The sequence below is a fragment of the Scyliorhinus canicula genome, chromosome 4, assembly GCF_902713615.1.
Source record: "Scyliorhinus canicula chromosome 4, sScyCan1.1, whole genome shotgun sequence".
NCBI classification, from domain to species: domain Eukaryota; kingdom Metazoa; phylum Chordata; class Chondrichthyes; order Carcharhiniformes; family Scyliorhinidae; genus Scyliorhinus; species Scyliorhinus canicula.
The window spans coordinates 90593048-90615087 of NC_052149.1; the positions used below are offsets into that span (position 1 = coordinate 90593048).

Genomic DNA, 22040 nt, shown 5'->3' on the forward strand with positions numbered 1-22040 from the left:
AAAGAAAACAATTCCAATATTACTTGATCTTTGCTGATTTGTGGAAACAGCTTAATAATACCTTCCAATGCTTCATCTTCAAGGCCCTTCTCTGCAATGGTTTTAAACTTTGCTGGGTCCAAGCAGGACAAATCTTTATACAACTGTTTGTGTTGTACAAAGCGTGATTCTAGTGACTGGACAATGCGATCCATTATTAGGTTAAACACATTTACTCGAAAATCAGCTAGAGAATCTGAGGAATTTCTTTCATCATCAATAAGCTCATCTGCCATTCTTTTCTTCTCCCTCTGCCTCTTAACTGGCAATGCTGTTTCCAACGCATCAATTTCCAATGTTTGATTTTCATCCATATTCATCTGTGAAATCCTGTCATTACATTTATTTACAAATTCCAAAGCCTTGCTGTGAACGTTATCAAATGTTCTTGTCTGTTCCTTCAACTTTGTTGTAGCTGAATCTACCAAACTCCATGCAGTAAACATATCTAAACCACCTGTCTGTAGATAACTTGATAACGGGGTTGTAGTTTCAAATATATATAAGTAAATAAATGCTGTCAATATGGTTTAAAACTTTAGAAGACTTTGAAGTAAAACATTTGCTTCATGTTTTGTTTTTGCATCAAACTTTTCTGAATCTTGTATCATTGATAAGCATGTCAATAGATTTACGAAAGTACTGGCAGCGGCATCATCAAAACGTCCAAATATAGTTGTTGCTGCATTGCATTTTCCTGACCATCTGGTCTCACAATTATCTTTAATCGTTTCATTTTTTCTTGTCCTAGATGTTTTCCAACAACTTCTATCCATACAGCCATTCTCTTGTATGATGCTTTCACAAAAGTTGCTATATTTTGGAGCAAATTGAAAAAAGAAACTGTAGGCACAACTTAGTTGGCACAACTGAAAGTAGTCGCTCACAGATAATACCTTTAAGCACATACCGAATAATAATGCTAAACTTACCGATGGATGAATTATCTTGTGTTGAATCAACCTGAATAGAATAATATTTTGCTTGAGAAACTTCATGACTAATTCTTTCTTGTATCATATTCGTCATAATTTTGATTAACATGTTTATAGTTGTTTTACTCGGGTATGTAACAAGCCCACCACGGCCTTTACTTTGAGCCTTTTCTTGTTACTCTAATCGTTTGATTCTTTGTTTAGACTTGTTTTGCACTGCAGAAACGTGAGCTGCCATAATGGGGTCATATTTTGCCATCAACTGCACTGTAGCTAAAAAATTGCCATGATTCAGAACCTCATTATCTAGAGTGTAGGCAGATTCATTTCTGTGACCTCGAAAAGGAAGTGCTTGCTTGCCTAACATCTTTATGATGTCTATAATCCTCATGACAATACTTCTCTGCTTCAATATTTCTTCTTTCCTTTTAATTAGTGATGCTGCAAAAAATTTATCTAAGGTGCCATCATTAACCACACTGATATATTGCTGAGCATTTCTGACATGTGTTGTTGTCAATTCATGTAAAGTCAAGCTCTGGCTAATACGCCTGTAGTCACTAAAGCCACGTACAAAGGGTGATGGATTACAAGTGTTGGGAAACTCAAAGGCTAAGCAGTATGAACAATATAAGCATCTATTTTCTTTATTATATGTTAGCCATTTTCTTGGGACTGAGTCATTCATAATTTTCCTCTCATACAAACGAGCATCAAATGGCAGATCATCAAGTGGCTGAAGTGGATGTTCAGCAAAAAACTGTTTTAGCTTTGCTCGTGATGGATATTGGAAGATTCCAGTAATTGATCTTTCATTTTCTTGCATAGGTTCATTTACAGGACGTGCTTCAGAAACCAAGTCATTTATGCTTGAAGGAATATCTGATTCCCTGTCACTAGTTGAAGCTATGTGTTCAGATGTTGCAACTACAGGCAGTACAGATACTGGAACAAGGAAGCCAGAAGAAATATTGGGCCTGGGTTGATTAGTAATGGATGCACTTGTATTTGTCTCCACATTCAAAGTAGCTCTTCTCTGTTCTTGTAACTCGGGTATCATTGCATCATCACCATGAGCATTGTTTCTTGCTTCTTGATTATTTGTTGCAGAACTGGATATTGATGTGGATTGTGCTTGTGGTATTATAAACTCTGTAATAGGCCTGCATCGCTTGGCTGATTCCTTCCTTTCTGCTTCTTTTTGTTCTTTGTGTTTTAGTGACCCAGATTTATGCTTTTTCTTTTCCATGCTGGTAGGGGTAATATTCCTGAAATAAAAACTTAATTAAAAATAGCCCACATTGGGAAAAATGAATATTGATGATTGCAAGAATAACTTGAAGGAACGCCAGATAAACCCCTACCCTACTTGATAAAAAATATAAAATACTTACACTTCAATAGGCTATGTTCATTAGTCAATACTACTGTGGCCTATGCAGCTTCAGAAGAGGAGACAATCCACTGTCCAGTGTTCACACCAGCAAGCAACTGAGACAACTGTTGAAACTTAGAAGTTTGCTCCGACTATAGTAAGACATTAAGAATGGTCCCATGACCAAAGTTAACATGTCCAGTTTGATACCAGTGTAGTGTTACAAGTCGCAACATTTTGAGTTTACCGATCATGGCTTATCACTTCAATATCTTTGACCTCATGATTCACGGTCAAAGGTACTGCTTCTCCTTTTCGGTGACCTCACAACCCTATGTACTGCTTGATATCCTTTCAAGTTGCCGACCATCTCAAATCACGAACTGTAACTTCATCTATAAATTCACACACTCTTGCTGAAAACGTGGATTTCCAACTATGTCCGACCCGGGTGAACCAGCCCCCCCCCCCCCCCCCACTCCTTTTAACATCCGTTTAACACTGCTTCGTTCCTTCATACACTGAGTGATTATTTGTTTGTTTCTTTATTGCATTTTTATTTGGTATTACTCTTTTTAAAAACAATTATATTTTATTAAGTTAGAATACAAATCTCAGGAAAGAAGTTGGAGATTTATTTACCTAATTAAATATAATTTTTAAGGGCCCTTCAGAGATTCACAGGCCCCTTCTTGGCTCTCCGTGCCCCGGACCGATGTACCGGCTGAACCAGACTACCGCTTGATATCCTTTGAAGTTGTCGACCATTTCAAATCACGAATTGTAACTTTATCTTTAAATTCACACACTCTTGCTGAAAACATGGCATTTTCTTAATTATGCCCGACCCGGGCCCCCCATTCCACATCCTTCCACTACCTCCCCTGCTTCGTTCCTTTTCATGCACTGCTTATTTGTGTCCTGTTCTCTTTTTTTTCTTATTCCTTTTTATTACTAAAACAGTTGTCTGTGTTTGTTTCTTTATTGCATTTTTATTTGATTTAGGGGGCCCACTTCACCAGGGGCCCACTTGCCATCGGGCAAGCTGACACCCTGGCCAGTCCACCACTGGTGGCGGAGGGTTGTCGGGCAAAATTCTCCCATCGGGAGACTAAGTGCCAACGCTGGAGTGAAAACCGGAGTGTTTCACACCGGTGTCGGAGGCCGCTCCTCGCCCCCTATTCTCCCACCCCCAGGGGGCTAGGAGTGGTGCCGCGTCAATTACGCATGCCAGGCCTTGGCGCCACGTCAAAGCAGCCCCACGTAAATTATGCGGCCGGCGGCACGTACATGACATCACCTGCGTATGCACAGGTTGGCCGGCGCCAACCTACGCATGCACGGTTGCCGTCCTCCCCACGGGCACCCCGCAAGACATGGAGGATTGATCTTGCGGGGCGGCGTAGGAAAAGAGTGCGTCCTTTAGAGACGCTGGCCCGCCGATCGGTGGGCGCCAATCGCGGGCCAGACCCTTACTGAGCACCCCCCTGGTGCTCGATCCTCCCTCCCCGCCCCCCACAGGCTGCACACGCAGCGTTCGCGCGCTGTTCACGCCGGCAGTGACCAGATGTGGTTGGCACCGGCGTGAACCCGTTGGATTGGGCTGGCTGCTCAGCCCATCCGGGCCGGAGAATCGCCGCTCGACCGTTAGAAACGCAAGCGGCGATTCTCCGAGCGGCCTGTTGTGAAACGCGGCACACCGTTTTGGGGGGGGGGGGGGGGTGGGGTGGGAGAATCACATGCAGGTGCCAGGGCGGCGTGGTGAGAATCGCCCGGCACCCCCGCGATTCTCCCACCCGGCGTGTGGGTCGGAGAATTGCACCCGTGGAGTCAGCCATCGTAGCGTTCTCGATCGCGGGAATTCACGTGCAACAGCCGCAGCATCCGACTTTTAACAATGCCGGCTGCAAGCGGCTTTGAAAATGGCGGCCGTGACCACCTAAACAAATGCGGGTGCACTGCGCATGCGTGTCCGCGCATCAGTGCGCATGTGGCCTGGGACTGTTGGGACCTGAACCCGGGGTCAGAGTGCGATCGCAGCATGGCAGTGGCTGAGTGCGTGGTGATCACGTGATGATGAACAAGGCCATGAACTCGATCTATTTTCGCATCCCTAAACATTATTGTAATGATCTGGAGAGAGTATATATTCCTCACGATTTATTTGTGGACAAAACTGAACGTTTGGAAGGGATATAATGAAAGCCATGGGAAATCATCAGATCGTCGCCCTCTGTGTACTGAAGGGTGGCTATAGGTTTTTTGCTGACCTTTAAGACTACATTAAAGCATTGAATCGAAACAGTGACCAGTTAATCCCAATAATGGTGGACTTCATCCGCTTGAAAAGTTACTATAATGATCGGTGAACAGGAGAGCTACTCGGAGTTTACGAACTGAGGTACGAAACCCATGCCATCCGCCTGTGAACCTGATTGGAGTGAGATCATGAGGACCAAGCAGGCTCGCCTCTCGCATTAAAGGTAAGAGAAAATAGAGGGTCACGAATGTCGGCTGGCGTAGGTAGTGGAGGTCGACCAGCATGGGTCGCGAAGGTCGGCCGGCGTGGGTTGGGAATGTCGGCCGGCGTGGGTCATGAATGTTGGCCGGTGTGAGTCACGAAGGACAACCGACATGGGTCGCAAAGTTTGGCCGGCGTGGGCCGTGAAGGTCGGCAGACGTGGTGCAAAGTTCAGCCGACGTGTGGCGTGAAGTTCGGCCGGCGTGGGTCACGAATGTCGTCTGGCGTGGGTCACGAATGTCGCCGGCGTGGGTCACGAAGGTCAACCGGCATGGGTCGTGAAGTTTGGCCGGTGTGGGTCGCGAAGGTCGGCCGGCGTGAGTCGCATAGTTCGACCAGCATGGGTCGCGAAGGTCAGCCGGCGTGGGTTGCGAATGTCGGCCAGCGTGGATCACGAATGCCGGTCGGCGCGGATCACAAAGGTCAACTGGCATGGGTCGCGAAGTTTGGCCGATTGGTAAAAGTGGGTCTGTTACAAAGTGGGTCCGTGAAAAAAAAGTTTGAAAAACACTGCTCGCGTCACTTGTGAGGGTTTAAATTCGTGTGGATTAAGGGTAGGAACCAGAGCAGTAGCTCAGCAGGTGAATTAATTGAGGAGAGCTCAAAACTAAAGCCAGTAAGACTAAGAGGAAGAGCAGACAGGGAGAAGTTGCTGAACACAGCGGAACGGGTGGATTGAAAGGCATTTGTTTCAACACGAGAAGTATAACAGATAAGCCAGATGAACTTAGAGCTTGGACTAGTTCTTGGAACTGCGATGCTTTTGCTATTATAGAGACTTGGATGAGGGAGGGACATGACTGGCAGTTAAACATTCCTTCATTCCCATGAAGGGTTCAGTCACAATGTTTACTGCAGGCCTCCCAATAGCCAGCAGGAGATAGAGGAGCAGATATCTGGACAGATTTTGAAAAGATGTAAAAGCGACAGCGTTGTTGTGGTGGGTGATTTTAACTTCCCCTATATTGATTGGGACTCACTTAGTGCTCGGGGTTTGAATGGGGTAGAATTTGTAAGGAGCATCCAGAAGGGCTTCTTGAAACAATATGTAGATAGTCCAACTAGGGAAGGGGCCCTACTGGATCAGGTATTTGGGAATGAGCATGGCCAGGTGGTAGAAGTTTCAGTGGGGGAGCATTTCAAGAAGTGACCATAATTCCTTGCGTTTTAAGGTACTGGTGGATAAGAATAAGAGTAGTCCTTGGATGAAGGTGCTAAGTTGGGGGAAGGCTAATTACAACAATATTAGGCAGGAACTGAAGAATTTAGATTGGGGCAGCTGTTTGAGGGTTGTTATGGGCCAGGGTTTAGAAAACTCCAAAGTATATCATGGAGTTCACCTGACCTATAACTGTTTATTGAATTTGGCTAGGATGAGCACAAGAGCCTGCGTTTCAGATGTTATTCAACAGAGTTCTTAAGCACTTTTAATCAAAAAACAATCTTTATTCTACAAATTTAGTTAACATTTGTATAAACACACGCAGTAAGAATGTTTATCGACTAAAAACATGACGACTCCACACAGCTATAGTAATCTATGTATAACCCTTAACGAATTCCCCCAATTCAAGAACAAAATCCGAGTAAAACCAGAAACCTTTTTTAAAGGTGTGGCCCAGCACACAGCCTTCTTACTGGTATAAGACTTGTTATTGATATTCTATTCCCCATTTCCAACAGCAGGTTTGAATTACTTCCAGAAAGCAATTATCTCTTTTAAGTTACCGAGTAGCCTGGAAACAGCTTTTAAAATGAAGATAGAGAAACACTTATTTCAACCTGTGCAGTTCAAAAAACCAGCTCCAAACTCCAGGCGAAAGTAAAATCCACAGAGCCACAGCCCAGCTCCACCCACACAATGACATCACTGAAGCTATGTGATAAGACAAAAACATTTCTTAAAATGACACTTCCATGACAGGGTAAATCAACATCTAACATGTGGGAGTCTTTAAACGTCAGTTGATTAGAATTCAGGGCTGGCATGTTCTTATGAAGGTGAAGGATAAGTATGGCAAGTTTGAGGAACCTTGGAGAACGATGGATATTGTGATCCTATTCAAAAAGAAAAAGGGAACATTTGTAAGGTCTAGAAGGCTGAGAACAGGCAAACATTTGAAGAATATAAAGAAAGTAGGAAGGAACGTGAGCAAGGAGTTACAAGGGCTAAAATGGGTCATGGAAAGTCCTTGGCAAACAGGATTAAGGAGACACCCAAGAATATGTGTATAAAGAGCAAAAAGGTAGCCAAGGAAAGGGTTGACACACTCGTGACAGTGGAGGGAATCTATACATGGATAATCTGGGTCATGTCGATATCAAAAGGTGTGGGTGTCTTAAAAAGTATTACGGTAGATAAGACCCCAGAGCCTGATAGGATCTACCCCAGAATACGGAGGGGGGGCAAGGGAGGAAATTGCTGGGGTCTTGACAGAAATATTTGTATCCTCTTTGGATACAGGTGAGGTCCCAGAGGACTGGAGAATAGACAATGTTATTCCTTTGTTCAAGAAGGGTAGCAGGAATAATCCAGAAAATTAAAGTCAGCTGAGCCTGAAATCAGTTGTAGGGAAATTATTGGAAAAGATTCTCAGGGACAGAATTTGGAACCAAATGGACTTATTAGCGATAGGCAGCATGGTTTTGTGAAGGGGAGGTCATGTCTCACTAACCTAATTGAGATTTTTGAGGAAGTGACAAAGATGATTGATAAAGGAAGGGCAGTGGATGTTGTCTACATGGACTTCAGTAAAGCCTTTGACAAGATCCCTTGTTGCAGGCCGATACAAAAGGTGAAGTCACATGGGATCAGAGGTGAGCTGGCAAGATGAATACAGAACTGGCTCGGTCATAGAAGACAGAAAGTATCGGTGAAAAGGTACTTTTCTGAATGGAAGGCTGTGACTAGTGGTGTTCCGCAGGGATCAATGCTGGGACCTTTGTTGTTCATACTACATATAGATGATTTGGAGAAAAATGTAGCTGGTCTGATCAGTAAGTTTGCAGACGACTCAAAGATTGGTGGCGTTGCGGATAGTGAAAAGGATTGTCAGAGGATACAGCAGGATATAGATCGGTTGGAGAAATGGCAGTTGGAGTTTAATTAGTACAAATGTGAGGTAATGCATTTAGGAAGATCTAATAGAGGTGGGAATTATACAATAGTGGCAGAATCCTTCAGAGTATTGACAGGCAGAGAGATCTGAGCTACAGGTCCAGAGATGGGCAGCACGGTATCATAGTGGTTAGCACAATTGTTTCACAGCTCCAGGGTCCCAGGGTCGATTCCTGGCTTGGGTCACTGCCTGTGCGGAGTTTGCATGTTCTCCCCGTGTGTGCGTGGGTTTCCTCCAGGTGCTCCGGTTTCCTCCCACAGTCCTAAGATGTGCAGGTTAGGTGGATTGGCCATGCTCAATTGCCCTTAGTGTCCAAAATTGCCCTTAGTGCTGGGTGGGGTTACTGGGTTATGGGGAAGCTGTGGGCTTGGGTAGGGTGCTCTTTCCAAGAGCAGGTGCAGATGTGATGGGCCGAATGGCCTCCTTCTGCACTGTAAAATTCTATGATAATCTATGATCGCTACCAGACGGATGAGTCCAGCAGAAACAGAGCCACTTCTTCCACCCAGCCACGCAAGATCCGGAAAAGGCTTTGTCCATCTGCATCGAGCTGGTTGCCCTGAAGTTAAGTATAGGTTATTGTAGTTGTTAGGTGTAGTTTAACTTGTAGTGTTTTGTGTTGCATGTCGAAGTAATCCTAGTGTGCAAATAAACCATCTTTGAACTTGAACTGACTAACTGGTTGTGTGGTCCTTTGATCGATATCTGGTAAAGCCTTGTGATGGTATCATTTGATACCTGGTGACTCTAAAGAGCATCATTATTAATTGGCAACATTATTGGCGACTCTGGTGGCGATTGGCAACACAATCAGTAGCATTTAAGTTAGTGGAATTACACTCGTCTCATCACTCTCGAACAAAATTTATCTGTTTTTCAGAATTATTTGAAAAGCTGGATTCTTATTCAGGTAAAGTTAATATTTTTTTTTAAATAGGGATGTATATGCGAGAGCATGTGAGTGAGAGGAAGAAAGAGAGAGTAATGACTGTTTTTTAAACCTATTTGGAAGAAAACGCAACCAACTTAGGAATCGAGTTCTTTAAGAGTTGAATCATCAAGCTAAAGCTTGTAAATTGTCATTTGAAGGAAATTTATTTTGTTGTTTGAAAATTTAAACATAAAGGATAAAGCATTGCTGTCTTTTTGCTTAATAGCAAAAAGACAAAATATTTTTGATGATCTGTGCCTTTGTAAACAATTTCACTTACTGATTGAGAAGACAGAAGCAGATACACTTTTAATACCAATTAGCAAATGTAATATTTGTACAGATCTGTTGCTTAAAAAGCAGTGCTTTGCAACTTTCACAATATCTCCAGAATCCTGTTCTCCAGGTTAGGCGTTATCTGAAAAAAGTGAAACTTAACATCCAACCTCACTCCCCAGTTGCCAAATGGGCCCTAAATTCTACACAATGTCATCACTTTAAGTGTTGTACCTATGTGTTGTTGATGCCTTTAATAGTTTTAAGTATTTAGATAATTTGTTCTTTCATTAATGACCAAGAAGAATTCACCGGCAAGTCAGGTTCCCTCCAACAATACTAGAGCAAAGAATCCCTCAATACATACAAACAACTTTTTAAATTATTGCATGTGATAGGGGCATCACTAGCAAAGCCAGCATTTGTTACCATGTATAATTACCCTTGAAGGTGGTGACGAGTCACCTTTATGAATCGCTGCTGTCCAAGTGATGTACATACGTCCTCAGAATTAGTAATAGTAGACCATATAGCACATTGAGTCAGTCCGCCATCAATATGATCATGATTGATCTTCAGATTTAACTCCACTTTTCCACCTGCTTCCCATATCCTTCGATTCTCTCCCGCTCCCCACATCATTTGATTCCCTAAGAGACCAAACATCTATCATCTCAGCCTTAAATGCATTTAACAATGGAGTATTCACAATTTTCTGTGGTAAAGAATTCCAATGATTCACAACTCTTCAAGTGAAGAAATACATAGAATATACAGTGCAGAAGGCCATTCAACCCATCGAGTCTGCACCGACCCACTTAAGCCCCCACTTCCACCCCATCCCCGTAACCCAACAATCCCTCCCAACCTTTTTGGTCACTAAGGGCAATTTATCATGGCCAATCCACCTAACCTGCACATCTTTGGACTGTGGGAGGAAACCGGAGCACCCGGAGGAAACCCACGCAGACATGGGGAGAACGTGCAGACTCCGCACAGACAGTGACCCAGCAGGGAATCGAACCTGGGACCCTGGCGTTGTGAAGCCACAGTGCTATCCACTTGTGCTACCTTGCTGCCTAAATCTCTGCTTCTCTGTCTTAAATGATTGGCCCCTTATTATAAGACTGTGCCACCATATTCTAGATTTTCCAGCCAGGGTGGCCACCCTTTCAAGTCCCTTCAGAACATTGTATGTTCTGATACGGTTACCTCTCATTCTTATAAACTCCAGACAACTCCCCGTATCTGCGTGGGTTTCCTCCGGGTGCTCCATTTTCTCCCACAGTCCAAAGTTGTGCCGGTTAGGTGGATTGGCTATGCTAAATTGTCCCTTAAGTGTCCAAAAAAAAGGTTTGGTGGGGTTACTGGGATAGGGGTGGCATGGCTTTAGTAGGGTGCTCTTTCCAAGGGCTGGTACAGACTCAATGGGCTGAATGGCCTTCTTCTGCACTCTAAATTCTATGATGGTGGCCCAATTTACTTTGTCTCTAGTCACAAGACAACCCTGTCAACTCAAGGACCAATCAAGTGAATTATTGCTGTACCAACTCCACTGCAAGGAGCTTCAGGTTCTTGACTTTTTATTTATTCATTTCCGGAGTGTGGGCATGGCTGGTTAGGCCAGCATTTATTGCCCATCCCTAGTTGCCATTCAGAAGGTGGTGGCGAGTTGCCTTCTTGAACCGCTGCAGTCCTTGAGGTGTAGGTACACCCACTGTGCTGTTAGGGAGTTCCAGGATATTGCCCCAGCAACAGTGAAGGAACAACAATATATTTCCAAGTCAGGGTGGTGAGTGACTTGGAAGGGAACCTCCAGGTGGTGGGGTTCCCAGGTATCTGCTGCTCTTGTTCTTCTAGATGGTAGTGGTCATGGGTTTGGAAGGTATTGTTTAAGGAACCTTGGTGAATTACTGCAATGCATCTTGTAGATGGTACAGACTGCTGCCACTGTTCGTCAGTGTAGAGATTGAATGTTTGTGGACGAGGTAGCAATCACATGGGCTGCTTTGTCCTGGATAGTGTTGAGCTTCTTGTGCTGTTGGAACTGCACTCATTCAGGCAAGTGGAAAGTATTCCATTACAGTCCTGACTTGTGCCTTGTAGATGGTGGACAGGATTGGGGGCGGTTGTCAGGAGGTGAGTTACTTGCAGTAGGATTCCTAGCCTTTGACCTCAGTGACAGTGAACAAAATGTGATGGCATGGTGTGACTTGAAAGGTTCCTTGCAAGTGGTGGTCTTCCCATATGGCTACAGCCCTCTTTTTCTAGGCAGTAAAAGTTGCAGACTTGAAGGTACTGTTGAAGGAGGCTTGCTAAATGCCTTTTCCAGAAGGTCCACTCTGCTGACAACATATGTTGGTAGAGGGTATGAATGAATGTTTAAGGTGTTAGATGGGTTGCTGATCAAATGTGCTGCTTTGTCCTTAATGGTGTTCAGTTTCATGAGCATGGTTACAGATACACTCATCCAGGCAAGTAGTCCATTGAACTCCTGACTTGTCCCTTGTAGTTAGTGGACAGACTATGGGGAGTCACAAAGTTAATTACTCACTGCAAACTTCCCAGCCCCTACAGATACAATATTTATATCGCTGGTAGAATTAGGTTTTGGGTCAATGGTTAAACCCATCCCACACCAAAGACTACAGGAGATCCATTACTTTATTGGTTTAGCTCACCAGGCTAAATCGCTGGCTTTTAAAGCAGACCAAGCAGGCCAGCAGCACGGTTCGATTCCCGTACCAGCCTCCCCGGACAGGCGCTGGAATGTGGCGACTAGGGGCTTTTCACAGTAACTTCATTGAAGCCTACTCGTGACAATAAGCGATTTTCATTTCATATATAGCTCAAGACCACTGGTTCACATAGCAACGGGCAGTGCCATAAAATTTAATCTAAATTACTCGGAACAGAATACTATTTAATAGAACAGAGAACTTGCACAGCACTGTCATGAGCCTAGTACCAAGTACTTTTGAAGTAGTCATTGTTGTAAAGAAGGAAATCGTTGCAGCCAATTTAAAAAATAATTCAATTTATACAGCATCTCTAATGGCATTCCAAAGAACTTTACCAATGATGCATTTCTGAAGTGTAGTCAATGTTATAATCAATTTAAACAGGGAGGACCCATAAACATCATGTGATAAATAATTAGATAGTCTGCTTTAGTGATGTTGGTTGAGGAATAGTTATTAGGCAGAAAACTCCCACCTTTCATTGAATAGTGTAAAGGGATTATTATAGAAATAGAATTCCTACAGTGCAGGAGGCCATTCAGCCCATCGAGTCTGCACCAACCCTCTGAAAGAGCACCCTACCTAGTCCCATTCCCCTAGCCTATCCCTGTAACCCCATCTAACCTGCACATCTTTGGACTGTGGGAGAAAAGCAGAGCACTCAGAGGAAACCCATGCAGACATGAGGAGAACGTGCAAACTCCGCACAGTCACCCAAGGCTGGAATTGAACCCTGGTGCTGAGACAGCATTGCTAACCACTGTGCCGCCCTACATAGCCACCCAAGAACAAAAAATAGGGACAAAGATTTTGCACCTTCATCAACATTCTGAAGTATCCACTTGGATTAAGTGCTGAAGTCTCTGATTGTAAGTCATAATAATCATTATTGTCACAAGATTTACATTAACACTGCAATGAAGTTACTGTGAAAATTCCATAGTCGCCACATTCCCACACCTGTTCAGGTGCACAGAGAGAGAATTCAGAATATCTAATTCACCTAACAAGCACATTTTTTGCGACTTGCGAATGGAAACCGGAGCACCTGTAGGAGGTCCACGCAGACACAGGGACAACATGGCAGACTCTGCATAGACAGTGATCCAAGCTGGGAATCGAACCTGGGGCCATGGCATGGTGAAGCAACAGTGCTAACCACTGTGTTACCATCAGTGGCACTAATATCCCATAAAAACAACTCATAAAATACCCACTGACACACCATACGCAATGCTAGTTCTGCATTTAAAACAATTTGACATATTCAATCACAATCATAGAAACCTTACAATGGAGGAGGCAATTCGGCCCATTGGGTCTGCACCAGCTCTCTGAAAGAGCATCCTACCTAGGCCCAAACCCCCTCTATCCCCGTAACCCCATGTAGAGCCAATTTAGCACAGCCAATCCACCAAACCTGCACATCTTTGAACTGTGGGACGAAACCGGAGCACCTGGAGGAAACCCATGCAGGCACAGGGAGAACGTGCAAACTCCACACAGTCAACCGAGGTCATAATCGAACCCGGGTCCTTGGCACTGAGGCAGAGTACTAACCACTGTGCCCCGTTCCACCTCGGGCAATAAATTAGTGGCTTTTATATTGCACTACTGAAAACAAATGTCAAGCAACACAGTAGAAATGCTTTCTACATAATTTAATTGAAAATTAAGCAGCAATGCTAAAACAGGTTAAAGAGAGAATTATACAAAATGAGTTTATAAATCATATTTTAAAAAATTGAATCACAAGATTTATATCAACAAGTAGATATTTATGGAAGAATGTTTAATCGTAGGCTTCAATGAAGTTATTGTGAAAAGCCCCATGTCGCCACATTCCCGTAACAGCCTCCCCGAACAGGCGCCGGAATGTGGCGACTAGGGGCTTTTCACAGTAACTTCACTGAAGCCTACTCGTGACAATAAGCGATTTTCATTTCATTAAAAGTTACATGGTCATTTCTTTTTAGGCAGCTCCTCTGGATAGAGGATGACCTGCTTCAAGTCTGGTTCAATGGGTCCTGAAATGGCTGATAAGTCTAATGTGCGACTCCCAAAACAATTGCTCCACTCGAAACTCAACATTTTAGGGATGCTGAAGGGGTCAAACATACCCACGACTCATGGGAGACCCTGGCTTGTGACTGTGCAAAATGGAGGAGGCTCATTCGCAAAGGCACCAAATACATCACGAGGCTTGATTAGACATGTGCAGATCCGAATTCTAAGTTTCAGAGGAAGCACATAAATTTCCAAACAAACCATCTCTTCAAACTGTACCTGCCCCATATGTGGCAGATTCCAGCAGTGGCATAGTACACTAACCATAAATCCATAATATTTAGCATAATGGCCCCCTTCTGCACTGGAAAGAACGTAAGGACTAGGTGCAGACAATTCAACCCTTTGAGCCTCTCTTTCCGCCATTCAAAACGATCGCAGATACTGCGAAAAGTCCAGAAGATGATGGAAACAACTTGAAAATGAAAGAGAGCAGCGGGGAGATGTTTATATTTCGAATGGAGACACTGCAACATGATTTTATATCACATTCTGACGAACCTACTTGTGTTTCGCCTAAATTATTTTTTAAAATCCCGATGTCAATACACAATTTTTGTTTAAGGACGAGGAAAAAGTGATTGCAAAATCCGCGCGCGCGCGCGCAAAAAAAAAGTCGTTAGCCCAGAACCAAAACTGTAACCATGGAGAAACAGCAGACCATCGGAGGGACATTTTATTTTTTTGAAAGGCCCTTCCTTCCCTCTGCCCTCCTCCTCCGCCGCCGCAGCAGCTCGAGCACAAACCGGTACTTCAGCCACATGACGCATCAAAGCCCAACACAGCACCCTTGGCTCTCCGCTTCTCCTATTGGTCAGCTCTCCACTGACCCGCCTCCTCTCCTGCTTTTGCTCGGTTGTTTGCACTGTCTGTCAAATGACGTCACCACACTTCCGTTAACCGGAAAGAGGTAGCGGGCGCCATTTTGTGTTTTTTTTAATTCGGCGAGGTGTACGTCTGTGTGTGTGTTTGGAAATAGTTTTTTAAAATATATTATTAAGAAACGTTTGAAATTCTGTTACTAGGCCAGTCAAGGGGGTAGGTTATGTGTGTTTAAAAACTGTCGATTGTGTAGGTGTTACTTCTTTTCACCAACCGGCGGGCATTGATGTTGAGACCTTTTCTCCTGTGAGCGGGAGTGCACAGCAGCGAGATGGCTAACAAAACGGCCATTGGAAACCACCAGCAACAGCAGCAGCAAGCGGGGGGAAGTGTCAAGCCGGCTTCCTCCATCAAACAGGGTAACGTGCTGCCGCTGTGGGGCAACGAAAAGACCATGAACCTCAACCCGCTCATTCTCACCAATATTCTCTCCTCGCCCTACTTCAAAGTGCAGCTGTATGAACTGAAAACCTACCACGAGGTGGTGGATGAGATCTACTTCAAGGTAAGAGGCCACTCTGGATTTTCTTCTTCGACCTCGGGCCCCCTCAGTAAGAACCGTTTGGTTTGTTCTGCTAGATTGCGCTCCAGTAGCGGCGCCATGTTTGGTTTTTCCATATGGTCACGATAGGTGTAGGGACATTTGGGCAAAAGCAGAATATCGGGAGAAAAGCAAGTGTTTTTTCAGAATTGCCGCAAGAATAGACACGCTTTCTATTTTTTATATATATATGTATTTTAGAAGTATTGGTTTGAATGCTTCTATTATTCGAAAAACCTCTTTAGAATGACTTGAGGTCAGTTGGATGGGTTCTGGGTTTCTCCGCTTACCGGCCTTTTCTACTTCCAAGGCGCCTGAAATTCAGAAGAGCGTATGGGGAGTTGAATAGTTGTTTGCCAGATCCTGTTTTTTTTTTTGCAAGTCTGGTGAAAATATGCAGATAATTCAGAATCCACAAGAGAATGATTATTTTATTTTGGGTACAATTATTTAGTTTGTAAATGTGTGTGTGTGTGTGTATATATATATATATATATCAAAAACGCATTACGCTTATGGCTGTGGACTTTCCCAGTATGTCCCATTTATAGTGGGATTTCCCGGTCCAAATTAGGCACCGCAGAATAATTACGTTTCCCTTCCCCCCGACTGGTTGGGATGCTGCAATACCATTACTGGTGGGAGGTGTAGTTGGTGTGACTAGTTTACATGTGACTACATAGAATCATAAGTGGTTACAAAGAAGGAGGCCATTTGGCCAGTCATGTCTGCTGGCTCTCTGAAAGAGCAATCCACCAATTAATCCCACGTCCCCTTTATGCGATGGTGAACATTTTTTCTTTCTTCAGGTACCAAGGGTATCCAATACCCCTTTCAAAGCCACAATTGAATCTGCCTCCAGCACCAGGCAGTGCACACCAGACCCTAACCACTTGTTTATGTTTTTAAAAAGTTTTACCTTATTTTGCCATTCATCTTAAATCAGTGTCTGCTGGTTCTCGACCCTTTCACCAATGGCAACTGTTTCTCCCTATTTACTTTGTCCAGATCCCCTGATGATTTGGAACACCTGTCTTATCTACTCTCTACTTTCCAATCTCCACGGAGAATAACCACAACTTCTGTCAGTTACCCTCAGAACTGGTCCCTCATCCCTGGAACCATTCTTGTATAAATATTTTCTGTAACCTCTCTAGTGCCTCGCATTCTCCTTAAATGTCTAGAATTGAACATACTACTCCAGTTGAGACCAAACCGTGTTTTTTTTGAATATAAAGATTTACCATAATCTCTTTGCTGTTGTGTTTTATGTCTCTATTTATGAAACCAAATATCCCATATGCCTTATTAACTGTGTATCAAACATATGTGCCCTTGTACCTCCAGATTCTTTAACTCCTGCATCCTCTTCAGAATTACGCTGTTTATTTTATATTGCTGCTCCTCATGCTTCCTCCCAAGACTAATCACTTAATACTTTTCGGAATTAAATTTAATCTGCTAAGTGCTCCCTATTCCACCAGCTGATGTCTTGAAATTATTGTGCATGATTTGCCCACAGCAAATCTTTGCTGACTTTCTTGGTCCAAATTTGTCTAAGTGACTGTTAATTTTACCTTGGATTATCACTAACTGGATTTATCCTTCGCCCCCTTTTTGGAACAAAGCTGTGTGACATCTGCAATTCTCCAGTCCTCTGGCACCACCCTGTATCTAAGGAGGATTGGAAGTTAATGTCTAATGCCTCCACAATCTCCACCCCATCTTCCTTCTCTATTTATAGTGGTAATACCATAGTGGAATATGTGGCTGCCCACGGGCCTTTTTAGGGATGCAGTTTTATTTTGGCATCCCATATAGTGGAAAAATAGTTAATGAAGTTACCCTGTACCAACCATGTTCTGATACCAGGGAAAGTTACACTGCCAGAATGGTAGAGTTGTGGATGCTACTGCATGTGCTTATTCAGAATCTGTTTTGCAGAATATAAATGGGGAATTCTGTAAGCAGCTGATCAGTTATATTGAATGCTGTCATTGAAAGTGATACCATTTTATAATATATTATAAAATAAGAATGTGATTGTGTAATTTTGAAGGGTTTATTGGTTTGTTGATCTGTTATATCAAGGGACATCTTTTCTTTGTAGGTTCATGATGAATAAGATTCCTTCATTGATTACAGGTGGGCCATGTGATTTAGTTACAATTCAGATGGTGGGTTTACATTTGTTTGAGGATATTCTGCACTATTGAGCTATTAATTATACGTGGGAAAAATACCCTCTAGAGAACTGATAACTTATGCTACTGCAACTAAAATTATTTTATGTCTACTTCCACCACGCAGCTGGATGTAAAAGATCCCGTGGACAGCACGATAGCATAGTGGTTTTCACAATTGCCTCACAGTTCCAGGGTCCCAGGTTCGATTCCCGCCTTGAGTCACTATCTGTGTGGAGTCTGCATGGGTTTCCTCCGGGTGCTCCGGTTTCCTCCCACAGCCAAAAGATGTGCAGGCTAGGTGGATTGGCCATGATGAATTGCCCTTAGTGTCCAAAATTGCCCTTAATGTTGGGTGGGGTTACTGGTTATGGGGATAGGGTGGAGGTGTAGGCTTGGATAGGGTGCTCTTTCCAAGAGCCGGTGCAGACTCAATGGACCGAATGGCCTCCTTCTGCACTGTAAATTCTAACATCATATTAGGGAATAGCCTAGGAAGCTGTTCAATTCAAGGGTAATTATGGATGGGCAAAATATTGTCTTGCCAGTGATACCAACATCCCATGAAAGAATGGCAAAAAAAACTTGTGACAGCAGACTATTGTAAATGGTATTGGCTATCACGGCCTGCATTCTGGTTTAAAATACTAATAACATTTTTCTTCATAACAAAAAATAAGAACAGGAGTGGACCATTCAGTTTGTTAACCACTCAAGATGATCACTGCTGGTCTTCTGCATCAACTCCACTTTCCTGCCTGTTCTCCGTATCCCTTGATTCCCTGAGTCTCAGTTTTAAATATACTCAATGATGTAGCATCTACAGTTCTCTGGGATGGACAATTCACAAGATTTATAACCTTCCTCGATCCTTTGCTTCTGTGTCTTAGATTCCTCAGCAGGGGAAACAGCCTCTCCATGACACCCCCCCCCCCCCCCCCACCCATCAGAATCTTTTTGAATGTTTCAATGAAATCATCTTTCATTCTTCTTTAGTGTATAGGCCCAACTTGCTCAACCTCTCATCATAGAACAAATCTCTCATCCCAGGAACCATTCTAGTGAATCTTTGCTGCATCGCCTCCAATGCAAATGTATCCTTATAATATGGAGACCAAAACAGCGCACAATACTCGTGTTGTGTTTGCATCAAAATCCTATACAATTGTAGCAAGATGTCCTTATTCGTGTACTCCAATGTCCTTGGAACTATCCAAGGCCAACCTGCCATTTGTCACCTTACTTACCTGCTGTGCTTTTATGTTAACTTTGTGTTCTTTGTACAAGCACATCCAAGTCTGTCTGAAATCAACATGTAAACAGGTCACATCTTTTAAAAAGTACTTTTTCTATTATCGCAGTGAATAACTTCACTCTTCCCCATATAATACTGTCTGCCACCCTGTTGCTCAGTCACTTAACCTGTCAGTATTGCTTTGTGGCCCCACTGCCTTCTCCTCACAGCTTACATTCCTATTTAGGTTGGTATAATCAGTAAACCTGGATGAAGAGTCATAGAGTAATGTATCTAAGTCATTAATATAGATTGTAAGTAGCTATGGTTACAGCATTCGCTGTTTGTTTCCCCTTGCACTTTGTTCCCTCTCCTTTAACCTCTGTCCATATTAACCTTTTGTGAGATACCATATTGATTTTGGAAAACCTTGTTTGATCATATGATTTTCTAAGTGCATTACTTAAAAAAAAATTAAAGTACCTAATTTGTTTTTTCCAATTAAGAATTATGGGGCAGTTGACTCCTGGAATCTGGCACATCATAATTGAAGGTTATTTTGTTCTTCTGCCTCCGTAGATAATTCAGATAGTATCCTATTGCCCCCCCCCCTTCTGCCAACACCCTGACTCCATCCCTCCCCACCACCCTCCTTTCCCCTCTCTCCCCACCACCCCTTCCTTTCCTGTTGGTACAGAGGCGAGGGTATCTGGTCTCTCCAGCGCAAAACTTAGTACTTGTACCATTTGTTTTTTGCACAACTGTGTTGTGAACTGTTTTAATAGTTAGAGTATCCTACCCCGCTCCCTGTAAGTTGGTACAGATGGGAGGGTACCCTGTTTCTCCAAGACAAAATTAGTGTTCATACGGTTTGGCCTTGCATATATTTTTTTAATGTTTTAATTTTTAAAATGGCCAATCCACCAACCCTGCACATTGTTGGGTTGTGGGAGTGAGACCCACGCAAACACGGGGTGAACGTGCAAACTCCACACAGACTGGGGTCGGGATCGAATCTGGGCCCTCGGCAACGTTAGGCAGCAGTGCTAACCACCATCCCCCTTAGTGCACTGCTAAGACTTCCTTAATAAGATAATTATGGCGAGCTAACTGACCTGCAGCTTTCTCCTTTTTTGAATAGAGGTGTTACATTTGCTAACTTTTAATCTGCTGAAGCCATTCTAGAATTTTAAAAATAAAATAAAAAATATATCCAATGAATCCACTATCTTGTAGCTTCCTCTTAAAACCCTATTATGTCCAGACGATTTGTCAGTTTTTAGTCCCTTCTCTACTGGCATTAGTTACATTAGTTCCTCATTTATTAACTCCTTGGTTACCTTCCATTTCTGGTATGTAATTTGTTTTATGCATTGTGAGAAGGCACAATTTTCAGGGCCCCTGCCATTTCCTCATTCCCTATAATAGTTTCTCCTGTTTCTGCCCCCCAATGATAATTTCTTCTGTCTCTGTCCCTAGGGGCATTTACTTTAGTTCTTCTTGACGGAAATATTTGGTTTGCTTTTATCTTCCAGGTTAGTTTACTCTTTCACTTTTCATCAGCTTTTTGGTCAAGCTTTGGTTGCTAAAACACTCTCAGCCCTCGGGCTTACTACTATTATTTGCAGCATTATGCACATCTTCAGATAGATTGGGTGAACAAAGCTAGGGCAAATGAAGTTCAGTGTGGCAAAATGTGAGCTCATCCATTTTTGACCTAAGAAAGATGAATATTTTATGAATGCTAAGAAACAAAATCAGACCCTTTTTAAGAGCGGTAGAAATCTGTAATCTCCAAAAGACTGGATGCAGGAGCAATTGAGCTTTCAAGACTTGATAGATTTTTGCTGGATTTTTTATGGAACAAAAGTGGGCAAATTAATTGAGATGCAGGTCAATCATGACCTAATTGATTGGCAGAGCAATTGCAAGCGCCTTTATAGGCTACTCCTGTTGGTATGTATTTGTGCTGCTACAAAGAAAAACAAACTGGTTTGAACGGTCATACCCTATGCTGTAGCTATTCTATGATTCTATTGAAAAATTGAAGACCTCTGAAAGTTGATTCCAAAACTCTATTTCAGAGAGTTGGTGCAGACCCGATTGGCTGATTGGCCGCCTTCTGCACTGTAGGGGTTCTATGTTCTTAAATACATATAATTGAGTTGTTCAGATGATAAATTTCAACTCTACTGCTTGCTGACTTGCACCTTGAATCGCTTCTTTAGGTTGCTTTTGGATATTCATTCTTGAATATGCTTAAAATATCAATACTCCTTTTCCTTTGTAGATTGAGCACTGCAGAAATGAGATTCATCTTACGATACATGGTTTTCCTTTCTTATCCTGACCAAGCAGGTGGCAATTCAGGAACAGTTCAAAACGCATACTTCTCTTTAAATGTAATTTATTTGCTGTTCATTTATTTATTAATTATTTTTAATATTTGTATAATGCAACTTAAATTATTTGAAGTAGTAATAATGTAAATACCTTCAATGGCTATCTGCCCATGATTTTGATCTACATAGCAGTTGAAGTAGAACCTTTATTGATGCAAATGCATGTCTCTTTCTAAAGAAGCAAATTTGCCTCTTTTTGGTTGCTATATATAAAAAAAACTTCAGATTGGTCTTAATGGATTTCAGTTGTAAACAGAAATGAGGAAAGAAAAGTGTTACAGGTCTCCTATGGTCGGTCAGTCTTGTACCATGAAAGCAGCGGAGGCCATGGCAATGGATGTATAATGCATTAATCAGAGTTGCCGATTTCAGGCAATATATGCTGCTGGCTTATTCTGCTTTGTGGGTTAACTGATCAGAAACCAGGACTTAATTGAAATCCCCACTGATTTTTGATAAACTGTTCTGATCCACAAGAATCCACTAGCTAGGCTGGAATAAATGGTTAAACCAGGGCGAGGGGATTCAGCTTGATTTTCATTCCAGGAGAGCAAGAACACGTGTCATAGCTGTTCTGTTTGTGTTCTCTGGCCCTACATCCCTCTTGCCTACTGGCTGGTCACACAATGGCAACTTGCATTATTTTGCCTTTAAGTAAATGCAGACATGCTTGATGGAGATTTAATCAAAAATGGACACCCAAATCAAAGAAGGAGATATTGCTTTGTGCTGTTGAGTTCATTTTTCTAGGTGTTTGGAAATGTAGATGTTAAAGATGTCGTGAAGGAACAATA

At 42.8% G+C, this 22040-nt stretch overlaps 1 protein-coding gene across 5 annotated transcripts in view; it reads left to right on the top strand.

Moving 5' to 3' along the window:
* The first annotated feature begins 15156 nt into the window (after positions 1 to 15156).
* Positions 15157 to 22040, top strand: part of prpf38b (pre-mRNA processing factor 38B) — a 38420-nt gene continuing 31536 nt past the window's right edge. For 2 of the 5 annotated variants that reach the window (XM_038794784.1, XM_038794783.1), the window contains exons 1-2: positions 20364 to 20379; positions 21135 to 21246. Coding sequence is in view for 3 of the 5 variants with exons in the window: in XM_038794783.1 (XP_038650711.1) it covers positions 21151 to 21246 (96 nt within the window). In the remaining 2 variants the exon portion in view is untranslated. Of the gene's footprint in view, positions 15392 to 20363; positions 20380 to 21134; positions 21247 to 22040 lie in introns of those variants that run through there. The other 3 variants (XM_038794782.1, XM_038794781.1, XM_038794785.1) reach the window with 3 other exon arrangements.